Source organism: Lithobates pipiens, unplaced genomic scaffold (genome assembly GCF_037356315.1).
Source record: "Lithobates pipiens isolate NorthernLeopardFrog02 unplaced genomic scaffold, aLitPip1_a1.2 Scaffold_11, whole genome shotgun sequence".
Lineage (NCBI taxonomy): Eukaryota > Metazoa > Chordata > Amphibia > Anura > Ranidae > Lithobates > Lithobates pipiens.
In genome coordinates this window covers 17459282-17479710 of record NW_027507696.1, presented here as the reverse complement: position 1 = coordinate 17479710, position 20429 = coordinate 17459282, and the positions used below count along the sequence as shown (strand labels likewise).

The 20429-nt window shown below is 40.2% G+C and overlaps 1 protein-coding gene across 1 annotated transcript in view; it reads left to right on the top strand.

The window, feature by feature from the left end:
• Positions 1-2498: 2498 nt before the first annotated feature.
• Positions 2499-20429, top strand: part of REM2 (RRAD and GEM like GTPase 2) — a 31959-nt gene continuing 14028 nt past the window's right edge. Inside the window, exons 1-5 of the mRNA XM_077469010.1 lie at positions 2499-2596; positions 6101-6160; positions 9152-9478; positions 9568-9641; positions 9778-9985. Of these exons, the coding sequence (XP_077325136.1) occupies positions 2509-2596; positions 6101-6160; positions 9152-9478; positions 9568-9641; positions 9778-9985 (757 nt within the window). The 5' untranslated portion in view covers positions 2499-2508. The remainder of the gene's footprint in view (positions 2597-6100; positions 6161-9151; positions 9479-9567; positions 9642-9777; positions 9986-20429) is intronic.

Sequence of the window (20429 nt, the reverse complement as noted above, 5' to 3'; positions counted from 1 at the left end):
CCCCCTCCTAGACCAGCTCGTGTGATAAACAGAACACTGCGTCTATCACATGAGCTGGTCTAGGAGGGGGGCGGGACTTTTGTCACAGCGAGACTTCACACTGAACTCCATGACACAAGGGCACTCTGCTTTGAGCAACGCTGCAGCCACAGCATAACTCAAAGTGGCCCCAGGGCAGGCAGCCTACCGGGAAATGTCCCGGGATCCCGGTAGGCCAGTCTGGCCCTGTGTATGACCCTCTAAGCTTGCACATTATGAACGGAGGAGGGGGGCGCCGTTTGACCTTGTCCTGGAACTGGGTCTGACCACTCTACCATACAGGCCTGATTGGTGGAGTGTTGCAGAGATGGTTGTTCTTCTGGAAGGTTGTCCTCTCCACAGAGAAATGCTGGAGCTCTGTCAAAGTGACCATCTGGTTCTTGGTAATTTTCCTTGACTAAGGCCCTTCTCCCCCTTCGATGCTGCAGACATTTTTCCGTACCCTTCCCCAGATCTGTGCCTTGATACAATCCTGTCTCAGAGGTCTAGAAACAATTCCTTGGACTTCATGGTTTGGTTTGTGCTCTGACATGTTAACTGTGGGACATTATATAGACAGGTGTGTGCCTTTCCAAATCATGTCCAATAAACTGAATTTACCATAGGTGGACTCCAATCAAGTTGTAGAAACATCTCAAGGATGATCAGTGGAAACAGGATGCACCTGAGCTCAATTTTGAGTGTCATGGCAAAGGCTGTGAATACTTCTGTACATGGATTTTTTTTGTTTTTTATATTTAATAAATATGCAGTTTTTAAACATAATTAATTTAATCAATTTTGGAATAAGGCTGTAACATAACAAAATGTGGAAAAAGTGAAGAATTATGAATACTTTCCTGATACACTGTATGGTCCTAAGGAGGGTGAAATGCAGTCAAGGAGGAATATGCAAAACATACATTTGCCATGGTAGCATTTTAGGGCATATAGTCCCAAGGAGGGGGAAAGCAGTTAGGAAGGAAAAGACAGGGCAAGCATGGGCAGTAACCATGGTGTAATTATGGAACATGCACTAAGGAGGGGGGAAATGCAGCCAGGCATTTAAAAAGTGCTGCATGTTGAATCATCACAGTGGCCGTGGAATTATGGGACGTGTAGTCCATAGGAGGGGAAAATGGGGAACTTTCAATGAAATGATAAGTGCATGTTACCTACCAGAATTCACTTAAAACTGATAAAATATACCAAAGTAAAAAAAAATTTTACAGATAATTGCAGGCAACATATTGATTCCAAAGGTCAGTTATAAAGCAGCCATAACTTTTTTTATTTTTATTTTAGATAAAGTAATGGAGGGTTTTAACCTGTGCCTTTTTTTTGCAATCTGTGTTTCATTGGGGAAATTTCCTTTCACTGTCTCTGTCACGTCACATACGGCTACCCATCACATTTTGCTACCCGCTGGATATTACTTCTCTTGTAAGACCACTTTGCCACAGGGCCCCTCGCCACGCTTCAGGCACGGCCTCGCTTCGCTCGGCATAATTATAATCTGGCTCTATGTCCACATGGATGGTGGGGCTTGAACGTGGACTCAGGGGTGTGGCCACAAAATTTTGCACAAGTGCGGATCGTTACAGTGTTGGAATGCATATGCCGGCGTCGTGCATGCGCAGTCCAGCGGGTAGCCAAATGTGATGGGTTGCCATATGTGATGAAACACCTCTATAACTGGAAAATGCCTCCAAAGTGAGGGAACCCCTGATTGCCCCCCAGGGTCACCAGAACTGTCAGTTCTACTCTACGCAAATAATTAATACTTAACTATTGCATTTTCTTTATGGCAGGGGACCTGGGCAATCACCCCCTTTGGCCCCACTTATAAATCTGCACTGTGTATATATATATATGTGTATATATATATATATATATATATATATATATATATATATATATATATATATATATATATATATATATATTATATATATATATATATATATATATATATATATATATATATATGAGTGTATGAGCGTGTATGTTTATACAAAAAAAAATAAAGATTTATCCTGATATGTGAAAATTAGTTTGCAGTTCGGAGAAGATACTTTGATGTGGCGCAGCAGGGGTACAGACTGGGTTATAAAGGATATTACTTCTGTTTCAGCACATACTGTACATGATAAAAAATAGCAATTCCAGCTTAACACAGGCTATTGTGGAGCTGTAGGCAGCAGTGGTCAGGTTCATATAAATTCCAACCTTTCTGCCCAAGCAGCTGTGTCCCCTTCCTCAGTGTGCACTAAGCAGCTGCACCCCCAGTCACATCTGGACAGCTGGCAGGAAAGGTACCCAGCACAGGGCTAGTGCGGGGGACAGGGAGCATCATGTGGTGTGTGGAGGGGAATCCCTTTGACATCACTGCCTGATTTCCATATATATCATCAGCAGAGGGAGGGTCTCCCCAGCCCATGGTGTGTGTCTAGTGGGGAATATTTAAAGGGATGGGGAGGGACAGAGCAGATGGAGGCGAGCATCTGTCACAGAGAAGACCCAGGCAGAAGACAGGGCTTTGGTGTCAGAGACAGGGGGAGAACATTGAGCAATACAGGTAGGTGGCACAGATATATTATAGAAGCATATGTAGTGAGACAGTGCCAGTTGGTGTTTGCTGGGCTTGCTGTGTAATCCCTGAGTTAATCTGATTTTACAAATCACCATAGACTAAGACTAAGTCTACACATTCTTTGCATACAGAGTTTTGCATCAACCTAAACCTGATCAATATAGAACATCTAAAACATTGCACGCAACAGTGTACAAAAGACACTTTAAAGTTAAAGGATGCTCATTGGGCAAGTAAGGGGTTAATGGCTGCCAGTCGTTCTAGGCGACGTGATTATTCAGTACATCCCTAGGAAAAAGATGTATGTGACAAAAGCGTAAATTGGAGCAATTTTTTTTTCCCCAGGCATCATGGCTGATCAGCATTGTTGGGTTTTGTGACATAGAAATAGTTTGCAACTCTAATAGCAGGGATTAGTGCCAGACTATTGTAAAGAGTGGCATGATGATCTATACAATATCACCATTAAAAATGATAGATCCTCACAGCTTGAAATGTATTAAACACTGTAATCGTTGGACGTCTAGCATGGAAGGGTGTAGCTGCCTAATCGGCTATAATGTGCTCAGGCAGTGAAGTAGTTAATGATGGCAATTATTGCACGATCTGTTTAAAGACTGTGCCTTTCATCAATGCTTTTACCACAGGAGATGGAAATATGCATGTCAATAAGCCTAGCAATGGTATGCAGAGCGCTCCCAGGATAAGGATAGTTTTAGTAAATGCTGGTGGCAAAGAATCAATTATCCACCAGTTTGCAGATTCCTTAGGGAAAACTGGTCCTCGAATTCTATTAACCGATGCTCCCAAAGGAGCCAAGGCTGATGCAGAGCTTAAGATCCAACATGCACATTACATCCTGGTAATACAAGTATTGTAAATCAAATTTAAATTTAGTATGGAATATGAGGATCTAACCAATCAATTTGTATACAATCAGACAGGCATCTACACCACATAGTTGTTGGTTGATCCAAAGAAAATTATACGATCAGATTGCAACGTATGTGTTGAGTTTAAGGTGCAACTCTTGCTAACTTTTAGACACCATGTAGTCAATGACATCGAGTCGCACATATCACCTTCGTTCCATGGAAAGGAACATATTTGACTAAATGGCTGAGTGGCATGACTGACAGTGCTGCTGCTGCAGAGATGTGAGCTGTCACATGCACAGAACACGTTGCCTTGGCAGGTGCCTACCCTTAGCATAATTGCATATTGAAAAGAGACCAGTCATGGACTGTGGATGGACCATGATCACCTTAGAAGTATGATACCTGCTAAATGTTGTGACTTGAAAGGGTGGGGGCAACAATGCAATGTTCCTCCCACCCTATATAAAAAAACGTTTTTTTTTTAAATTTATATATTTATATATATATATATATATATATATATATATATATATATATACTTTCATTTTTAATTTTTTTTAATTATTATTATACAGGATTGCGCAGTCTACGCAGCACTTTACAAGAGAGATGGTAGAGTTACAACACAGTTCGAGATAGGAGGGCCCTGGTCGTGACAGCTTAGAATCTAATAGGGAGGGGCGTATAATATTAAATTTAGGTTTATACATTGCACATTATTATACTCACGAATAATCCACAGAACATTCAATACAATTTGATTGATAAGTATTTAAAACCTCATACCCTAAAAAAAGGGGGGGGGGGCTTACCAAAAAAGTATATTCTTCAACAGCAATTGTATTAACAGAAAAAAATTGGATTAAACAACCGCTGTGGTTGTTAAAATTACCTGTATCACTAATAGAATGGTCTCATAACACATTATATTTGACTGTTTAATGGATTCCCAGCATTAAAAACAGCAGTTCTTATACAACAGTACCATTACAAAATATTTTATTTTTGAAATACAAAAATGATGCTTTCCTCAAAATAGATACCCACTAAATTGATAGGATTGGAGCATGTAATCTCTGTTTGTCCTGGATACTGATTGGAGATCATCCTGGATTAAAAGGAGGCAGAAGTGTGATTATATAATTCTATGGTATTACAGTAATAGTGAGGAATAGTTAGTCTGTAGATAACATAATTAGCAGAGTGCACAATATTCCTTATCGGGGTATTTCTTTCTTACAAGCTTTGAACAGCTAAAACTAGAATTTAGGATAATAGCATATTTTTAAGGTCAATGTGCATAAAATATCTTTTTGACATACTAGCTTATTACAGTTCCCCACCAAGTGTTTTCTCAAAAATAATGACACATCTCATGGGTGGGAAAGTAAAAATATATGGGGTACCTTATATCTACTAAATTGATGTATTTTAGTGAAAATGTGTATTCTGATAACTGTATGCTGTTAATACATGTACAGTATATGTATTATAGTTATATATTCTGTCTATAGATCTCCTTTATATTTAACATTCCTTTATATTTTTCTGAACATTGACATGCAGACCAAATGGTTCAGGAAAAGTGACAGGGGCTGGGGACTAACTATGCCCTGGTAGAGATGCTGCCTGCGGTGACCTTTTATTTCCAAATTTCATTTTTTTTATACGTTCTTGCTGCAACTGTTCAACACCCCAGAAGTGTATAGTTTGTGCCAACCCCCATCAGCCCCTATTGAACAGCTTGGCATGGATATCAGTGTAGAGAAAAATAAGACATGGGAAATAAGCAAGGGATTCCTATAACTCAGCGCTGTCGTGAGAAAAAACATTTCCAAGCTTGTGTTTCAGGTGACAACAAAATATTGTTGCAGTGGTGATGCAAAACATCCACACAGCCTTTAGAAAATTTGGAATGAGTAGCAAGGTTTTTTTTTTTTTTTTTAAACACAGTGAGTTTCGTTATGTAAAACACCAAATGAGAGCAGATTGTTGTCAATAGCAAGAGATGCTGATAAATTCTTAGCTGTCACCTAATGCCCTGTACGCACGGTTGTACTTTCCGATGGAAAATGTACGATTGGATCTTGTTGTCGGAAAATCCGATCGTGTGTGGGCTCCATCTGACTTTTTCCATCGGAATTTCCGACACACAAAGTTTGAGAGCAGGATCTAAAATTTTCCGACAACAAAATCCGATCGTTTAAATTCCGATCGTGTGTAGACAATTCCAACGGACAAAGTGCTGCGCATGCTCAGAAGAAAATTACCAGACAAAAGCTATTGGCTACTGGCCCGTTTATAGTCCCAGCGTACGTGTTCTACGTCACCACGTTCTGAACGATCAGATTTTCTGACAACTTTGTGTGACCGTGTGTATGCAAGACAAGTTTGGGCCAAAATCCGTCTGAAAAAATCTGACGGATTTTGTTGTCGGAATGTCCGACTGTGTGTACAGGGCATTAGAGTTGTCACTCATTTGAAGATGCTTTTGTACTGATCTTTGCTAGATGTCCAGTGTGAGTGACAGTGGTGCTAAATATCTTCCGTAAATGATCTAGAGATTGACTGAGACACAAATTTTATGATATTTTTTTGTAATCTTTCCCAGCTTCAACAACTCTTCTTGGATCAGGCTATATCACACTTCAATCGAATTCTGTTGTGAAAAGTAGGTACACCAAAATGTGTTTTCTTGTGTAGTTTCCTAAAAAAAAGGCTATACATTATTATGACAAAGACTATGATCATATCATGCGTAAATGCAGAAAAGTGTTCTGCAACTTTTCCAGATAACGGTATGAAACATCGAGTCAACCTTTGTCCATGATATTTTTAAAGGGTAACTCCACTTTTGTTGGGAAAAAAGCTAATTAAAAGACTATATCATATACAATTCCTACAGAAGTCATGTTGTCAGTTAATGTTATTAAAACTTACCTTTCCTTTTCAATCTGTATTTTTTTTTTTGTAAAATTCAACCTGGGGAACTTTTCCAACAATGTAATTTACTGCTTGTGTGATTGGCTCACTGATTTTTCCAAAGGTCAGCTCTAAGCTACAAGTCATATTTTCGGCACCCCCTGCAAAATAAATTTTAGTAATATACCCCCCAAAGGTTAATCAATTCTACAGGAATGCAGACCCTGCAACTTTCCTCATTAAAACACAGAAAGTGTTTACAGTTACATAGTTATTCTGGTTGAAAAAAAAAAAGAAAAAGTCCGTCTAGTTTAACCTATAAAAAGGGGGGGGGGGGATATATCACACAATCCCATATACACAGTCCTATACCCACAGTTGACAAAAAAAGAAGGCTCCCACTGTGTCAGAGACGACAGTGTGGTGATTCCATCCCTGGAATCGATAGAACAAGAAAACTCCCTAAATGGGACTCTGACAGACCACCAACATATTAAATAGGACTAATAAAATGTTGTTTTTATTAATACAAAAAGTCAAAACTACACAGGCTAAAAACAGACGACTAGCTTCTGAACAATGTGCAATACAATAGGACATCACAAAAACACTTATGCGCTCTACCCTAATGAGAGCATAAGTGTTTTTGTGATGTCCTAGTGTCGATTTGTATTGTATGGCACAACGTTTAGATGCTAGTCGTCTGTTTTTAGCCTGTGTAGTTTTGAATTTTTGTATTAATAAAAACAATATTTTATTAGTCCTATTTAATGTGTTGGTGGTCTGTCCCATTTAGGGGGTTTTCTTGTTCTATACCCACAATTGATCCAGATGAAGGCAAAAAACCCCCAGCAAAGTATGATCCAATTTGCTCTAGCAGGGGAAAAAATACCTTCCTGACCCATCGAGAGGCAATTGGATATACTTTACCTATAAATTTTATTATCCAGTTATAATATGTACATATTATATAGGAAAGAATCCAGGCCTTTTTTTAAAGCAAGCTACTGAGCTGGCCAGAAGCACCTATGGAGGGAGTCTATTCCACATTTTCACAGCTCTTACTGTGAAGAAACCTTTCCGTATTTGGAGATGAAATCCCTTTTCCTCTAGATGTAAAGAGTGCCCCCTTGTTCTCTGTGATGATCTTAAAGTGAATAACTCAACACCAAGTTCACTATATGGACCACTTATGTATTTATACAGTACATATTGATCCTACCCCCCCTTAATCTCCTCTTCTCAGGTTGACACATTGGATTGGAAAAAATTTTTTTCACACATACAGGATGGGGCCAGTAGGGTCCCATCCATTTGATGTTACATTGTTTGCCTGTAGATTTTGTACTCGCTGGCTCTAACATTTGAAGTTGCATACACTGTGTGTGTCACTGGCTGCCTACAACCTAAGTTGTGAAATTTGGCTTGCAATTGCTTTTTCTTCCCTTTTATATGATGTTTTCTTTATTTCTTGCTTTTTCTATGTATGGGGGACAACTGTACTTCTGTGTCAATTTCACTATGTTTTGTATAACCCCCTCTTTTTTTTTTATTGGAAAAAAAATAATAAAAATGATTGCAAAAGAACACAAGTGCATTATCTGATTAACAACAAACCAGTCACTTCCATTTTAAAATGAGTATGTGATCAGTCTGGCAAAACAAACAGCTATTTCTTCACAGCAACCAAAGGTAGGAATCTGCTGCAAAGTTTGTAAAATGTACATTGATCACCCAGAAGGGTTTGTTTTTTCTCAGCAAAAGTTACGTTACTCTTTAAGGTGATATTAAGGCTTCCGTTTTTTTCACATTAAAATGACAAACATGTCATAATTACCTGACCTGTGCAGTGGTTTTGCACAGAAAAGCCCAGATCCTCTTCTCTTTTCCCCTCCTTCCCGCTGAGTGCCCCCACAGAGAGCAGCTTGCTATAGTAGTACCCAGACAAGCCCAGCTTCTCTGTCGCCTCATTGGCTCAGTGGCTGGCTGTGGCTCCGGCTCCTGTTCCATCCAATGAGGAGGGAAATTCCCTGGAGAGCTGAGGCTCTCATGCATAGCACTGGAGGAAGATCAAGCTCAGATAAGTATTAGGGGGGCTGGTGCACAGAGAAGGTTTTTTACCTTCATGCATAGAAGGTAAAAACCTTGAACCTTTAGAACCAATTTAAAGTGGAAGTAAACCCTTCTATAGTTTTCAGTCAAGGAAGCTGCCATCTTAGCCTCTAATGATTCTTAAACTGCCATAATGCTGCACATGTGATCAGTTATGAAACCAGCCATTGGATTGCTTGAAAGTTTGGTTGAGAGCACAGCCAATGTGAAAGTTAGCATTTCCGGCATGCCGGGAATGTAAGTGTTTTTTGAAACTGGGTTTACTACCGCTTTAAGTATTTGTATGGCCTTATCTAAATAGGACCAGCTTCATGCCACATATGAGTTGGAAAACAATGGTTGGGGACCAGTGCAGTATACATTATCCACTTTAATGCCATCAATTAAGCTAACTTTTAACATTTTTAATATTTTAGATACTATTACGCAACTCTTGACCAGCTTCTGTGGTCAAAAACTCAGGCCCACTTACTCTCACGTTCACCATAACTATAATTGACTTTAAGGTTTAGTGGAGTTTAAGGCATGAAACTATTTTAATTTTGACATGTTAGAATGTTGTTTTTTAAGCATGGGTTTGCTAATTTTGTTATACTACTAATGATTTGTTTTGTTGATTCTATTACAGCCCCTACCATGACACTAAACAAAATAGAGAAGCTGGGTGGTCTACGGCAACATCGAGGAAGTCTTCCAATTTCTGTTGACTCACACCGGCGTGGCAGCATGCCCCTGCCCTACAAACACCAGCTGAGACGTACACAAGCTGTTGATGAGCTTGACTGGCCAAGTGTCCATTCAGGGTCATCTGACTCTGTAAGGTCCTCAGACAGTAATCCAGAGCCTGGATCCTACAAAGTTATGTTGGTTGGTGACACCGGAGTAGGAAAGACAACCCTTGCTGGGATATTTGGAGGCCTAAAAGATACTTTCCCACATGAAGCTGAACATCCAGGTGATTTATAGGAAATGTTATTAGGGTGTGGGTTAAATGTGTGTTCTTGACCTGATATGATTGTGAACAGATCTTCTTGTCATTTCCAGAGGATACATATGAGATAGATCTGATGGTAGATGGAGAAAAGACAACATTAATTGTATATGATATCTGGGAACAGGTAAGAATTTTTGCAAAGATCCAATATTCTTCCTTAAAATGTCTAATTTCCGAAAAGTAGTGCTGGTTGTAAACTTACTATATCAAAATCACAATTCTTTTTTTTTTTTTAATCATAGTGGTCTTTACCTTCTCAGGTAGGTCCCCGCACTTGGATGCAAGAAAGCTGTCTAGAAATGGGGGATGCCTTCCTTCTAATCTTTTCAGTGACAGACAGAAGTAGCTTTCAGCATCTACCTGGTCTTCTTCTGAAACTGCGGTCTGCTCGTCCACACCGCCACATTCCAGTCATTTTTGTTGGCAATAAGGGAGATCTAGCTCGCTCCAGAGAGGTCAGCATGGAAGGTATTGACAAACAGAGTGAAAGTAATACTAAACAGAAAAGTGATCATTGCCATAATTCATTGACATAAATCATGTATATCATGGCACTGTATTCTGTTTTTTTGTTAAATGCTCTAAGCACCTTATTTCTGCAGCACTGTTATGTGGTCACATGATCTTTCCCTGTTCTTTGGACTCTGCAGGGAAAGATCCTTGGGGGAATTCTACTCTACTGATGTATGCTCTGTACAGTGTGACTCTGTGTCTGGCCAGCCATGATTGGTGCTGTGCCAGTCACATGACTAAAAAAAATAGTTCCAGAAGAGCAATTCAAATTAGATTATAAATGTCAAATAGTTGATTTACAGCTCCCAATCAATCTTTATTGAACATTAAATGTGTATTTTTGTGCATTAATATGGTGTAGACGGTGTCAGAGATGATTACCACTAGCTTTACTTTTGTTCAGACAGCATCTACATCCAAGGCTCTTTTTTTACTTTAGAGGTATTAGCAATTATATTAAATATATTTAATACTGATCTATATTAAAACTATGCTCTTTTGTGAGTTTCTTAGTAAATGTAATTAATCAGCATTCTATATTCCACACCCATAGTGTTTTGCAATAGAAGGACATGGAGGAGGAGAGAGGGAGGGGAGTGTCATTTACTACCGTGTATATGCCCACATGTGTGACTCTATAGTTATGTGGGCTGCACAGATATGAAAAAGGAGGAAATGAGGGAACTGAACCTGAGCATACTCAGTAGAGGACACCAGCTGGTCTACACAATCTAAACCTGCAGCGGGGACACAGGGAATATGGGACGGACAGCTGAAGGCAGGATCAGCCAGGTATATTTCACTCTACACAAAACTAATGCTTTAGTGGCTTTGTGAGTATATATATTGTGAGTAACATAGCATGAAAAACATGTAATTAGAGTTTTTTTATTGTATGGATTTAATGACACTTTAACATAAATACCCATTAGCCTAGGAAAGAACATGTGGGTGCAAATAAGGGTGTTTTAAAAAATATCAGTATGGATCCTGGTGGTTATGAGTACATTACATAGTAGTGCTCCAACACTCCCTAGTAAACAAAAATGTCCCAGGGCCGTGCAGTATCAGTACCAGTACAGGTGAGATTAGTGATCTGGCAGTCCAGTTTCACAATGACATAACAATCCAAAACAGTATATTTGGTTCATCTGGCTGCAAACACAGTGGGCACTCCTAATTAGTGCAGAACTAGCCTTACTATCAGAATGCATAGAACCATTGTATTTGCTAAAATAAAGTACATGTAATATATTTGATGACTATCTGATACCTTTAACATCAACAAGTTTGGATGATAGCAGGGCCATTTACTGGTAAGAAAAGATGACCGCAACCTCCAACATTGATAGATTAAAAAAAGACCTATTTTGTATAAAAAGTATACAGAACATGCATGCTCGTTGAATGCTTTTACTTCTACATTAGGGGGGAAGTGGACGTTTTTGATGTTGAATAGCTTGAGAAGTTTAGAATGCCAACTACTTAGAGTGTATGTTTGGGTAAAATAAAAGTTATTGTATACATTTAATGTACAATACATGCACGTTTCCCATGTTTTATCCCTGTACAAATGCTTGTTGATCTGCAAGAAGTCAAGTGCGCTTCTAACTTCCTGTAGAGAGATGATAATACTGACTTTGCTTTTTATCCACTTTGAGAGAGGCAGCTGTTCTGGCTTTAGATAGTATGGTATCCCTGTCTCTGTAGTTGAGAAGAAGGAACAGGAAGGTTCTTGGTGGTGCTCGCTGCAGTGGGGGATGCGTTAGGACTCTATGGGCTCTCTCAACTACAAACATAGGTGAAAAAGTGTCTCACCCAAAAGTGTCAGCTAGTCATGCTTTAATAAACACCACAGGGTTCTTGCCTATCTTAGGGATGCCTACTGCATGCACGTTGTTTCTGCAAAGGCAGTTTTCCATGTCCTCTAACCTAGATGCCTTAGCAGAGGCCACAGAATGAACAAATTTAACATCTCTCTGCAATGGCTGCCAGTCATCCTCGAGAGTGCTAATACGCCCCTCCACAGCAGATGTATACACCTTTCACCTACCCTGTAAGATCTGCAATTGAGAAGTTACAGACAGTGACAGCAGCTAGTATATCTTTAAAGGTTGGCTCAGGATCCATGCTGACATGCTGGCTAGATGCCGTCATGTCAGAGGCCTGTGGCTGTGTGAGGCCCAGAGTCACATGGGGCAGAGACATTTTTCCATAGCTTTATGAATGTGCCAAAAGTTCTGTTTAGAAAGAATCAAATGCAAGGAAAAAATTATTTTGTTTGCACATGACTGGATGATGAAAGTCAGCATAGCTTCACCTCATTCACTAAGCTAACTGAACAGCCTAGTTGTTTTTTATAAATCAACCCGTGTGTAAGCAAAGGGTTCATGAGAGATGTAGTTGTAGGGGTGTGCCTATGCCATTAAGCGCTGAGTTCATAGCAGCTGCCCCTGCAAGAAATTTTCAAGCCTGACGATGATGTCATAAGTTATTATAAAAGCTGCTTCTCAGTACAGGAACAAGGTTAAATATAAAGAGGGTGGCACATGTTCTAGATCAGGGGTATAAAACTAAATTTTAACATGGGCCATATCAGCATTATGGTTGCCCTCAAAGTGCTGGTTGTATCTTTTGTAGCAGATGATGCAAGTCTGAAAAGGGGTGCACACCACTGGTATCATCCACAAGAAACTTTATGAGACTGCTCAGACATAATGTTGTTCTGCCATGGTGTTCTGTCTGAGCAGTCTCCTATAAAAGTTGTTGTGGAATCTGTGGATGATGCCAGTAGAGTGAGACCCTCCTTTTCAACTCAAATTCAAATGTATTATTTTCCTAATAACCATAATCAGATGTCCAGAGCACCCCACCCTCCCCCTTACATCAGATATCAAGAGTCCCTTTCCCCCACCATCAGCAGCCAAGAGTCCCCCACCCTTCTTTACATCACAGTGCATCCTCCTCACTTTTTGCTGCTGCGGAGAAGAAGCTGGGGGCAGAGCTGGGAGCCAGAATTACAGGGTATGGAGAAGAACCAGAAGAGGGCAGGAGTCAGCTGCAGGAATCTACTATATGCTGAGGCCAGGGGAGGCAGAGATGAGGAGGTGCTGCGACTGCACAGAGAGGTACAGAGTCTGTAGAAGGGAGAGTTCTGTCCTACTCTCTGCAGTTGCCTACTCTCTGCAGTTGCAGTTGACACGGGGGGGGGGGGGGGGAGGAACAAGCCTGTCTGCGGCTGCGTGATGAAGCACAGGATCTGGCAGAGGAGTTCTGTCCTCCTCTCTCCTGCCGACTGCTGAAACAAGGTGGAGGGGGAGACAAGGGAGTGCCGCAGGTGCAGGAGAGGTACAAGGGCCACATAAAATGGCCTGGTGTGCCGGATTCAGACCATGGGCCTTGTATTTGACACGTGTTCTACAGGGTTATAGGGAGGTTTGGAAGTATATTTAGGTGCTGCTTGGAAATACTGTTTAATGGTATCACCTTGAAAAAGCCAAAAAACCTGCATGCTCTTACATTTGCTACTTGTTTATGAGGTCTCATTGCAGAGATGAATGATGTGCTATTTAACTTTTATCCATTAGGCTACATTTGCAGTGGCGACTATAACCAGGGCGAATGACAGCGGCAGAAATCTTCTGATTCTTGTAGCTGTTTCAGGGACTTGTGTGTGGCTCGCTGTAGCTACCAAGCCATCCATGGCTGCCCTCCCAGCCTTCGATTACCTCTGGTGATCACTGCGTGCATGCGTGCTTCCAGCAGCGATCACCATAGGTATTTTCTGACCGGGTGGACAGCCACGGATAACTGTGGCCACCGCCGACCTGTCATTGTAATGTACAGGGCTCAGTGGCCACAGATAGGTGCCCACTGGTGGCTGAAACAGCGACAGGAATCAGTAGATTACTGCTATCATTTGCACCAGCACTAGTGACCTGTGCAAATGTAGCTTAAAAACTGAATAAATCAGCTGTCTTTAAAAGATAGCCTCTGCTTTTTTTTAGGAAAAGTGTACCCCTGTTTCAAGGGCACCACTGTGGCTTAGTGGTTAGCTCCGGAATAAGAGAGATTTGGGACTTTATATGAGGCACACTGCTACATAACATAATTAGAGCCAATCAATGTAATTATTTATTTAGTACAGATGGCATACATAACATTGAAACATAGTATAAATAGATTAAAATAGCATAATGAATAATAGGTCACATATAGAACTTGTATGTAAAATCGGTAAATATTATATATTAAACTCAAGACAATAAACATAATAATGGACCCCCTCCCTTTATAATGTAAGCTCTACGAGCAGGGCCCTCCTGTACCTCTTGTATTGTACTGTAATTGTGTTGTCCCCCCTATACATTGTAAAGCGATGCGTAAACTGTTGGCGCTATATAAATCGTGTATAATAATAATAATAATAATGGACCTAGGGTATGTAAACTAGATTGTGATAGTAACATATAAATATATAAATAATGATGAATTGGTTCAAAATAGTATTGTGATGGTAATCAGGTAAGATGGTAAAACATGGGAAACTGTGACGTCGCATCATAGGAAAGCTCTACGTGTTTCGTGGTTATTATACCACTCGTCAGGAGCAGATGCAGGGTTTTGGGAATGTCTAGAAAAAATGATATAGTAAGAAAAAAAATATAAAACATAAAAGGAAGAGGGGGAGCAAAAAAGATCCCAACCACTCTTACCTAGTTATAGTAAATGGCTAAAAATATTGTAAATGGTGACCATAATGGAATATCGCTAGATAAAACATCATCCCTGGGAAAGGAGGTGGTATACCCCTGAGACACAGCGGTGGCACCAAAGGCCAGAAGGAAGGCATGTAGAAAGGGATCTCCAGTACTTCAGCTGTAATCTGTATAATAGGTAATGTATAATGTTCAAAATGTAGATAATTACAAAGAATTTCTGTAAAGTTAGGTAATTGAACGATCAGCTGATGGTATAGCTGAAAGCTGGAGAGGGGAAACCACAACCAAGTGGACGTTGAGAAAACAAATGAGATGGAAAAATAGGTGTGAAAGTAACATAAATCAGACCAAAGGTTGTGACTGAGAATCATTGTGTATTGAGGTAACTAAGCATGATAGCCTGTGAGATAAAGAAGTAGCTGTAAAGGAGGGATGAAAACCACAACCAAATGTGCTTGATATATAGTGACAAAAAAGGTATGAAATGGTTAAATAGGTAGTATAGTGGGAAACCAGCCAGGCGAAAGAAGTATAATGAGTGATAAAGTATAGGATACCTGGAATGGTAAAAAGGAGGAATGACTAGAGGTGCAAAGGTGAAGGGGAGATGAACAAATCAAGGATGATGGCGCGGCGCATATAGATGTGAATTGCAGCCGATCAACTGAGGGCAACCACCAATGACACGCAGCGTGAAAAGGGAGGGCGGCACCATCTTCTGAGCAAAAAAACGACGCTTGGCATAATGGCATGACAACCTCCCTCATCGTACACACAGAATAGATATACACATCAGAGCCGCAACGTCATAACTGACGTTGTGAAGCATGACATGCAAGCGTGGCGTCGGCCCACAGCAGGAGACTGCCCTGCCCCCCAGACAAGGGAGGGGAAGTACGTGGTGGGGGTCGCAGCTCCCGGGGACAATGGATGATTACCCAACCCCGACTAACAGAGTGGTGCCCCTGTATGGAATAAAAATAAAATAGGTAAGTTAAGTCACAGATGGTATTGAGGATAAAATGGTGTAGCAGTGTGCTTCCCTCCCTATTGAATTGAAAAAGAGGAAATGGAATTGGGACTTTATATGAGGCAATAGCTACGATTTACCTCCATCCCCGATAATTTGAAATAAGAAGAGAGATTTGGGACTTTATATGAGGCACACTGCTACATAACATAATTAGAGCCAATCAATGTAAACATTATTTATTTAGTACACATGTCATACATAACATTGTAACATAGTATAAATAGATTAAAATATCATAATCAATAATAGGTCACATATAGAACTTGTATGTAAAATCGGTAAATATTACATATTAAACTCTAGACAATAAACATAATAATGGACCTAGGGTATGTAAACCAGATTGTGATGGTAACATATAAATATATAAACAATGATGAATTGGTTCATAATAGTATTGTGATGGTAATCAGGTAAAATGGTAAAACATGGGAAACTGTGACGTCGAATCATAGGAAAACTCTACGTGTTTGGTGGTTATTATACCACTTGTCAGGAGCAGATGCAGGGTTTTGGGAATGTCTAGAAAAAATTACCAAAAATGATATAGTAAGAAACAAAATATAAAACATAAAAGGAAGAGGGGGAGCAAAAAAGATCCCAACCACTCTTACCTAGTTATAGTAAATGGGTAAAAATATTGTAAATGGTGACCATAATGGAATATCGCTAGATAAAACATCATCCCTGGGAACTGAGGTGGTATACCCCTGAGACACGGCGGTGGCACCAAAGGCCAGAAGGAAGACATGTAGAAAGGGATCTCCAGTGGTCTAGTGGTTAGCTCTGCCTTGTAGTACTGGGGTCCTTCTAATTTAAGCCAGGATAATATCTTCATGTTGTGTGGGCTTCCTCTCACACTCAAAAGTCATAATAGTATGGGTTTAGGAAAGATAGTATGACTTACCCTGTAGGTCACAATAAGCAAATTTTATGGAAAAAATGCTTTCAGTCATAGTGCTCAGAAGTTGGTCCATAGAATTACCAAAAGTCAGAAATTACTGAAATTATATATACATATAGAGTATATAAATATGATGTTTCTGGTTCTACATGTAACATAGCATGGTTTCAACACTGGCCTTTTTGGTGAAAGAAAAGTCTCTGAATATCACTGCACAAAGCCAATATAGTGGCCTACCAGTGACAATATAAAGATTTACCATGATATTACATTGACATGGATGGGTTTAGTCCTTCACACAGTGTAGACACAACGACAGGATAAGTGCCCAACTGTTGGTTAGATTTGATAGAGAGGGCACTGGGTGTAGCTACATCTTGGAAAATAATTATTTGATCCCCTTCAGATTTTGTAAGTTTACCCACAAAAAAATGAAGGGTCTATAATTTTTATCAGAGGTGTATTTTCAATAGAGACAGAATATCAACCAAAAATCCCCCCAAAAAAACACATAAAACAAATGTTATACATTATGCAGTTGCAGTTCAATGAGTAAAATAAGTATTTGACCCCCCAAGCAAAACATGACTTAGTACTTGGTGGAGAAACCCTTGTTGGCAAGCACAGAGGTATGATGTTTATTGTAGTTGGTGACCAGGTTTGCATACATCTCAGGGGGGGGGGGGGGGGGGGGGGGGGGGTTGGTCCACTCTTCTTTACAGATCTTCTCTAAATCCTTAGGGTTTCTTGGTTGTCCCTTGAAAACTTGAAGTTTCAGCTCCCTCCATAAAGTTTCTATAGGATTAAGGTCTGGAGACTGACTAGACCACTCCATGACCTTAAAGAGGAAGTAAACTCTCCCACTCTGATGCTTCTTTTCATTTAGTCCATTATAATAAGTAATTATCAGATTATAGCCACTGTAATCCAGCCCAAATCACATATTACTTACTGTTTAAAGAAACTTTAAAAAAACTTGTTTCCAGGGGTTAGGCAGCGCCATCTTAAGTATTGTTTTCTGAGTCCACAGTGGAGTGTATTTCCTCCCTTATATTGAGCACTTCCTGTACTGTTAACCAAGCCTCCTTCTCAATCCAACGTTTCCATGGCAACCCTGCTTCCCTGTTCATAGCTTACATGTTTATTTCATAGTATTTACTTGTGCCGATGTCTAATGTTTGCCTTTGTCAGACTTATCAGCTTCAGCTGATATGACTGCAGTAATGGCCAAGTTTAGACTGTATGTGAGGTCACATGGTCACATGGTGTGTAGGAGGAAGCTCTGAGTGATTAGCAGAGTTCAGTGGTGTGCAGTAGGAAGTCTTGATAACAGATAGATAAGCACCTAGAGAGTGTGCCGTAAATAAGGGGAGATCTGGGCATGCTCAGTGACTTCATTCTACAGAACAACAAGGATTACAACAATACTAAGCAAGTAAGGAGATATCTACAAGCAGTGTTCATCAGGGTTATTTATGCTGATTTGCATGGGACAAAGTTGTGGGGGAGGGTTTACAACCACTTTAATGTACTTCTTCTTGAGCCACTCCTTTGTTGCCTTGGTGCTATGTTTTGGATCATTGTCATGCTGAAAGACCCATCCATGACCCATTCTTAGTGTTCTAGCTGAGGCTCTCATCCAAGATTTTACAATACATGTTCCCATCCAGAGAAAAAGCTCCAAAACATCATATTTCCACCTCCGTGTTTGACCGTAGGGATGGAGTTCTTAGGGTCATAGTCAGCATTTTTCTCCCCTTCAAATACGGCGAGTCACATTAATGCCAAAGAGCTCAATTTTGGTCTCATCTGACCACATCACTTTCTCCCAATCCTTCTCTGAATCATTTAGATGTTCATTGGCATGACTGTACATGAGAACATTATCCCTACAGTCAAGCACGGAGGTGGAAACATTATGCTTTGTGGTGGATTATAAGCACTTTCTCCCAATCCTTCTCTGAATCATTTAGATGTTCATTGGCATGACTGTACATGAGAACATTATCTCTACAGTCAAGCACAGAGGTGGAAACATTATGCTTTGTGGCTGTTTCTCTGCTAAAGTTACAGACCAACTTTGCTGCATTGAGGGGCCAATGAATGGGGCCATGTACTGTAAAATATTGGATGAAAACCTTCTTCCCTCAGCCAGAACACTGAAGATGGTTAATGGATGGGTCTTTCAGCATGACATTGACCCAAAACATACTGCTAAGGCAACAAAGGAGTGGCTCCAGAAGAAGCAAATTAAGGTCATGGAGTGGCCTCCAGACATTGATACTGTATAAAATGTATGGTGCAATCTGAAACTTCGAGTTTGCCAAGTGACAGCCAAGAAACCTTAAGGATTTACAGAAGATCTGTAAAAAAGAGTGGACCAAAATCCCTCCTGAGATGTGTGCAAACTTGGTCTTTAACTACAAGAAACATCTTACCTCTGTGGTTGCCAACAAGGGTTTCTCCACCAGGTACCAGGTACCATGTTTTGCTTTGGGATCGAATACTTATTTTACTGAACTGCATTTCTCATATTTATAACATTTGTACGATGTGTTTTTCTGGATTTTTGGTTGATATTCTTTCTCTAGCATTTAAAATACACCTATGATAAAAATTATAGACCCTTCATTTCTTTATACTGTAAGTGGGTAAACTTACAAAATCTGCAGGGGATCAAATAATTATTTTCTCCACTGTATATACTGTATATCACTCTTGAACATCTTTCCTATCAGCTGATTAGCTATACACATGTAAATACAGCAATATAATAAATGGTGATAAGAACACATCTAACCCCAAGAACAAAATGCAATACAATAATCAGCTATAACTTTATGACCACTGGCAGGTAAAGTTAATAACATCGATTAGCTCATTACAATGGCATTTAAAAATCAGTGGGGTACATTATACAGCAGGTGAAAATGTTGTCCTTGAAGTTGATGTGTTGAAAGCAGAAACAGTGGGCAAGCATAAGGATTTGAGTGACTTTGACAAGGGCCAAATTGTAATGGCAAGAGGACTGGGTCAGACCAACTCCCAAACTGCAGCTCTATTAGGATGTTCCCGGTCTGCAGTGGTCAGGACCTATCAAAAGTGGTCCAAGGAAGGAAAACCATTGAACCAGTGACTGGGTCATGGCTGACCAAGGCTCATTGATGCACGTGGGGAGCAAAGACTGGCTTGTCTAGTCCAATTAAACAGAAGAGCCACTGTAGCTCAAATTTCTGAAAAAGTGAATGCTGGTTCCCGTAGAAATGCATCAGAATACACAGTACATCGCAGTTTGTCGTGTATGGGGCTGCATAGCTGAAGACCAGTCAGGGTGCCTATGCTGACCCGTGTCCACAGCCAAAAGTACCTACAATGGGAACATGAGCATCAGAACTGGACTATGGAGTAATGAAATTAGGTGGCCTGGTCTAATTAATCACGTTTTCTTGTGGATGGTCAGGTGTGTGTGTCACATACCTGTGGAAGAAATGGCACCAGGCTGCTGCATAAGAGGAGGCAGTGTGATGCTTTGGGCAATGTTCTGCTAGGAAACCTTGGCCTAGTCATTCATGTAGATCATCGGTCTTCAAACTATGGCTCTCCAGTTGTTCAGGAACTACAATTCCCATCATGCCTAGTCATGTCTGTGAATGTCAGAGTTTTACAATGCTTCATGGGATGTGTAGTTTTGCAACAGCTGGAGGGCCATAGTTTGAGGTTCCCTGATGTAGATGCTACTTT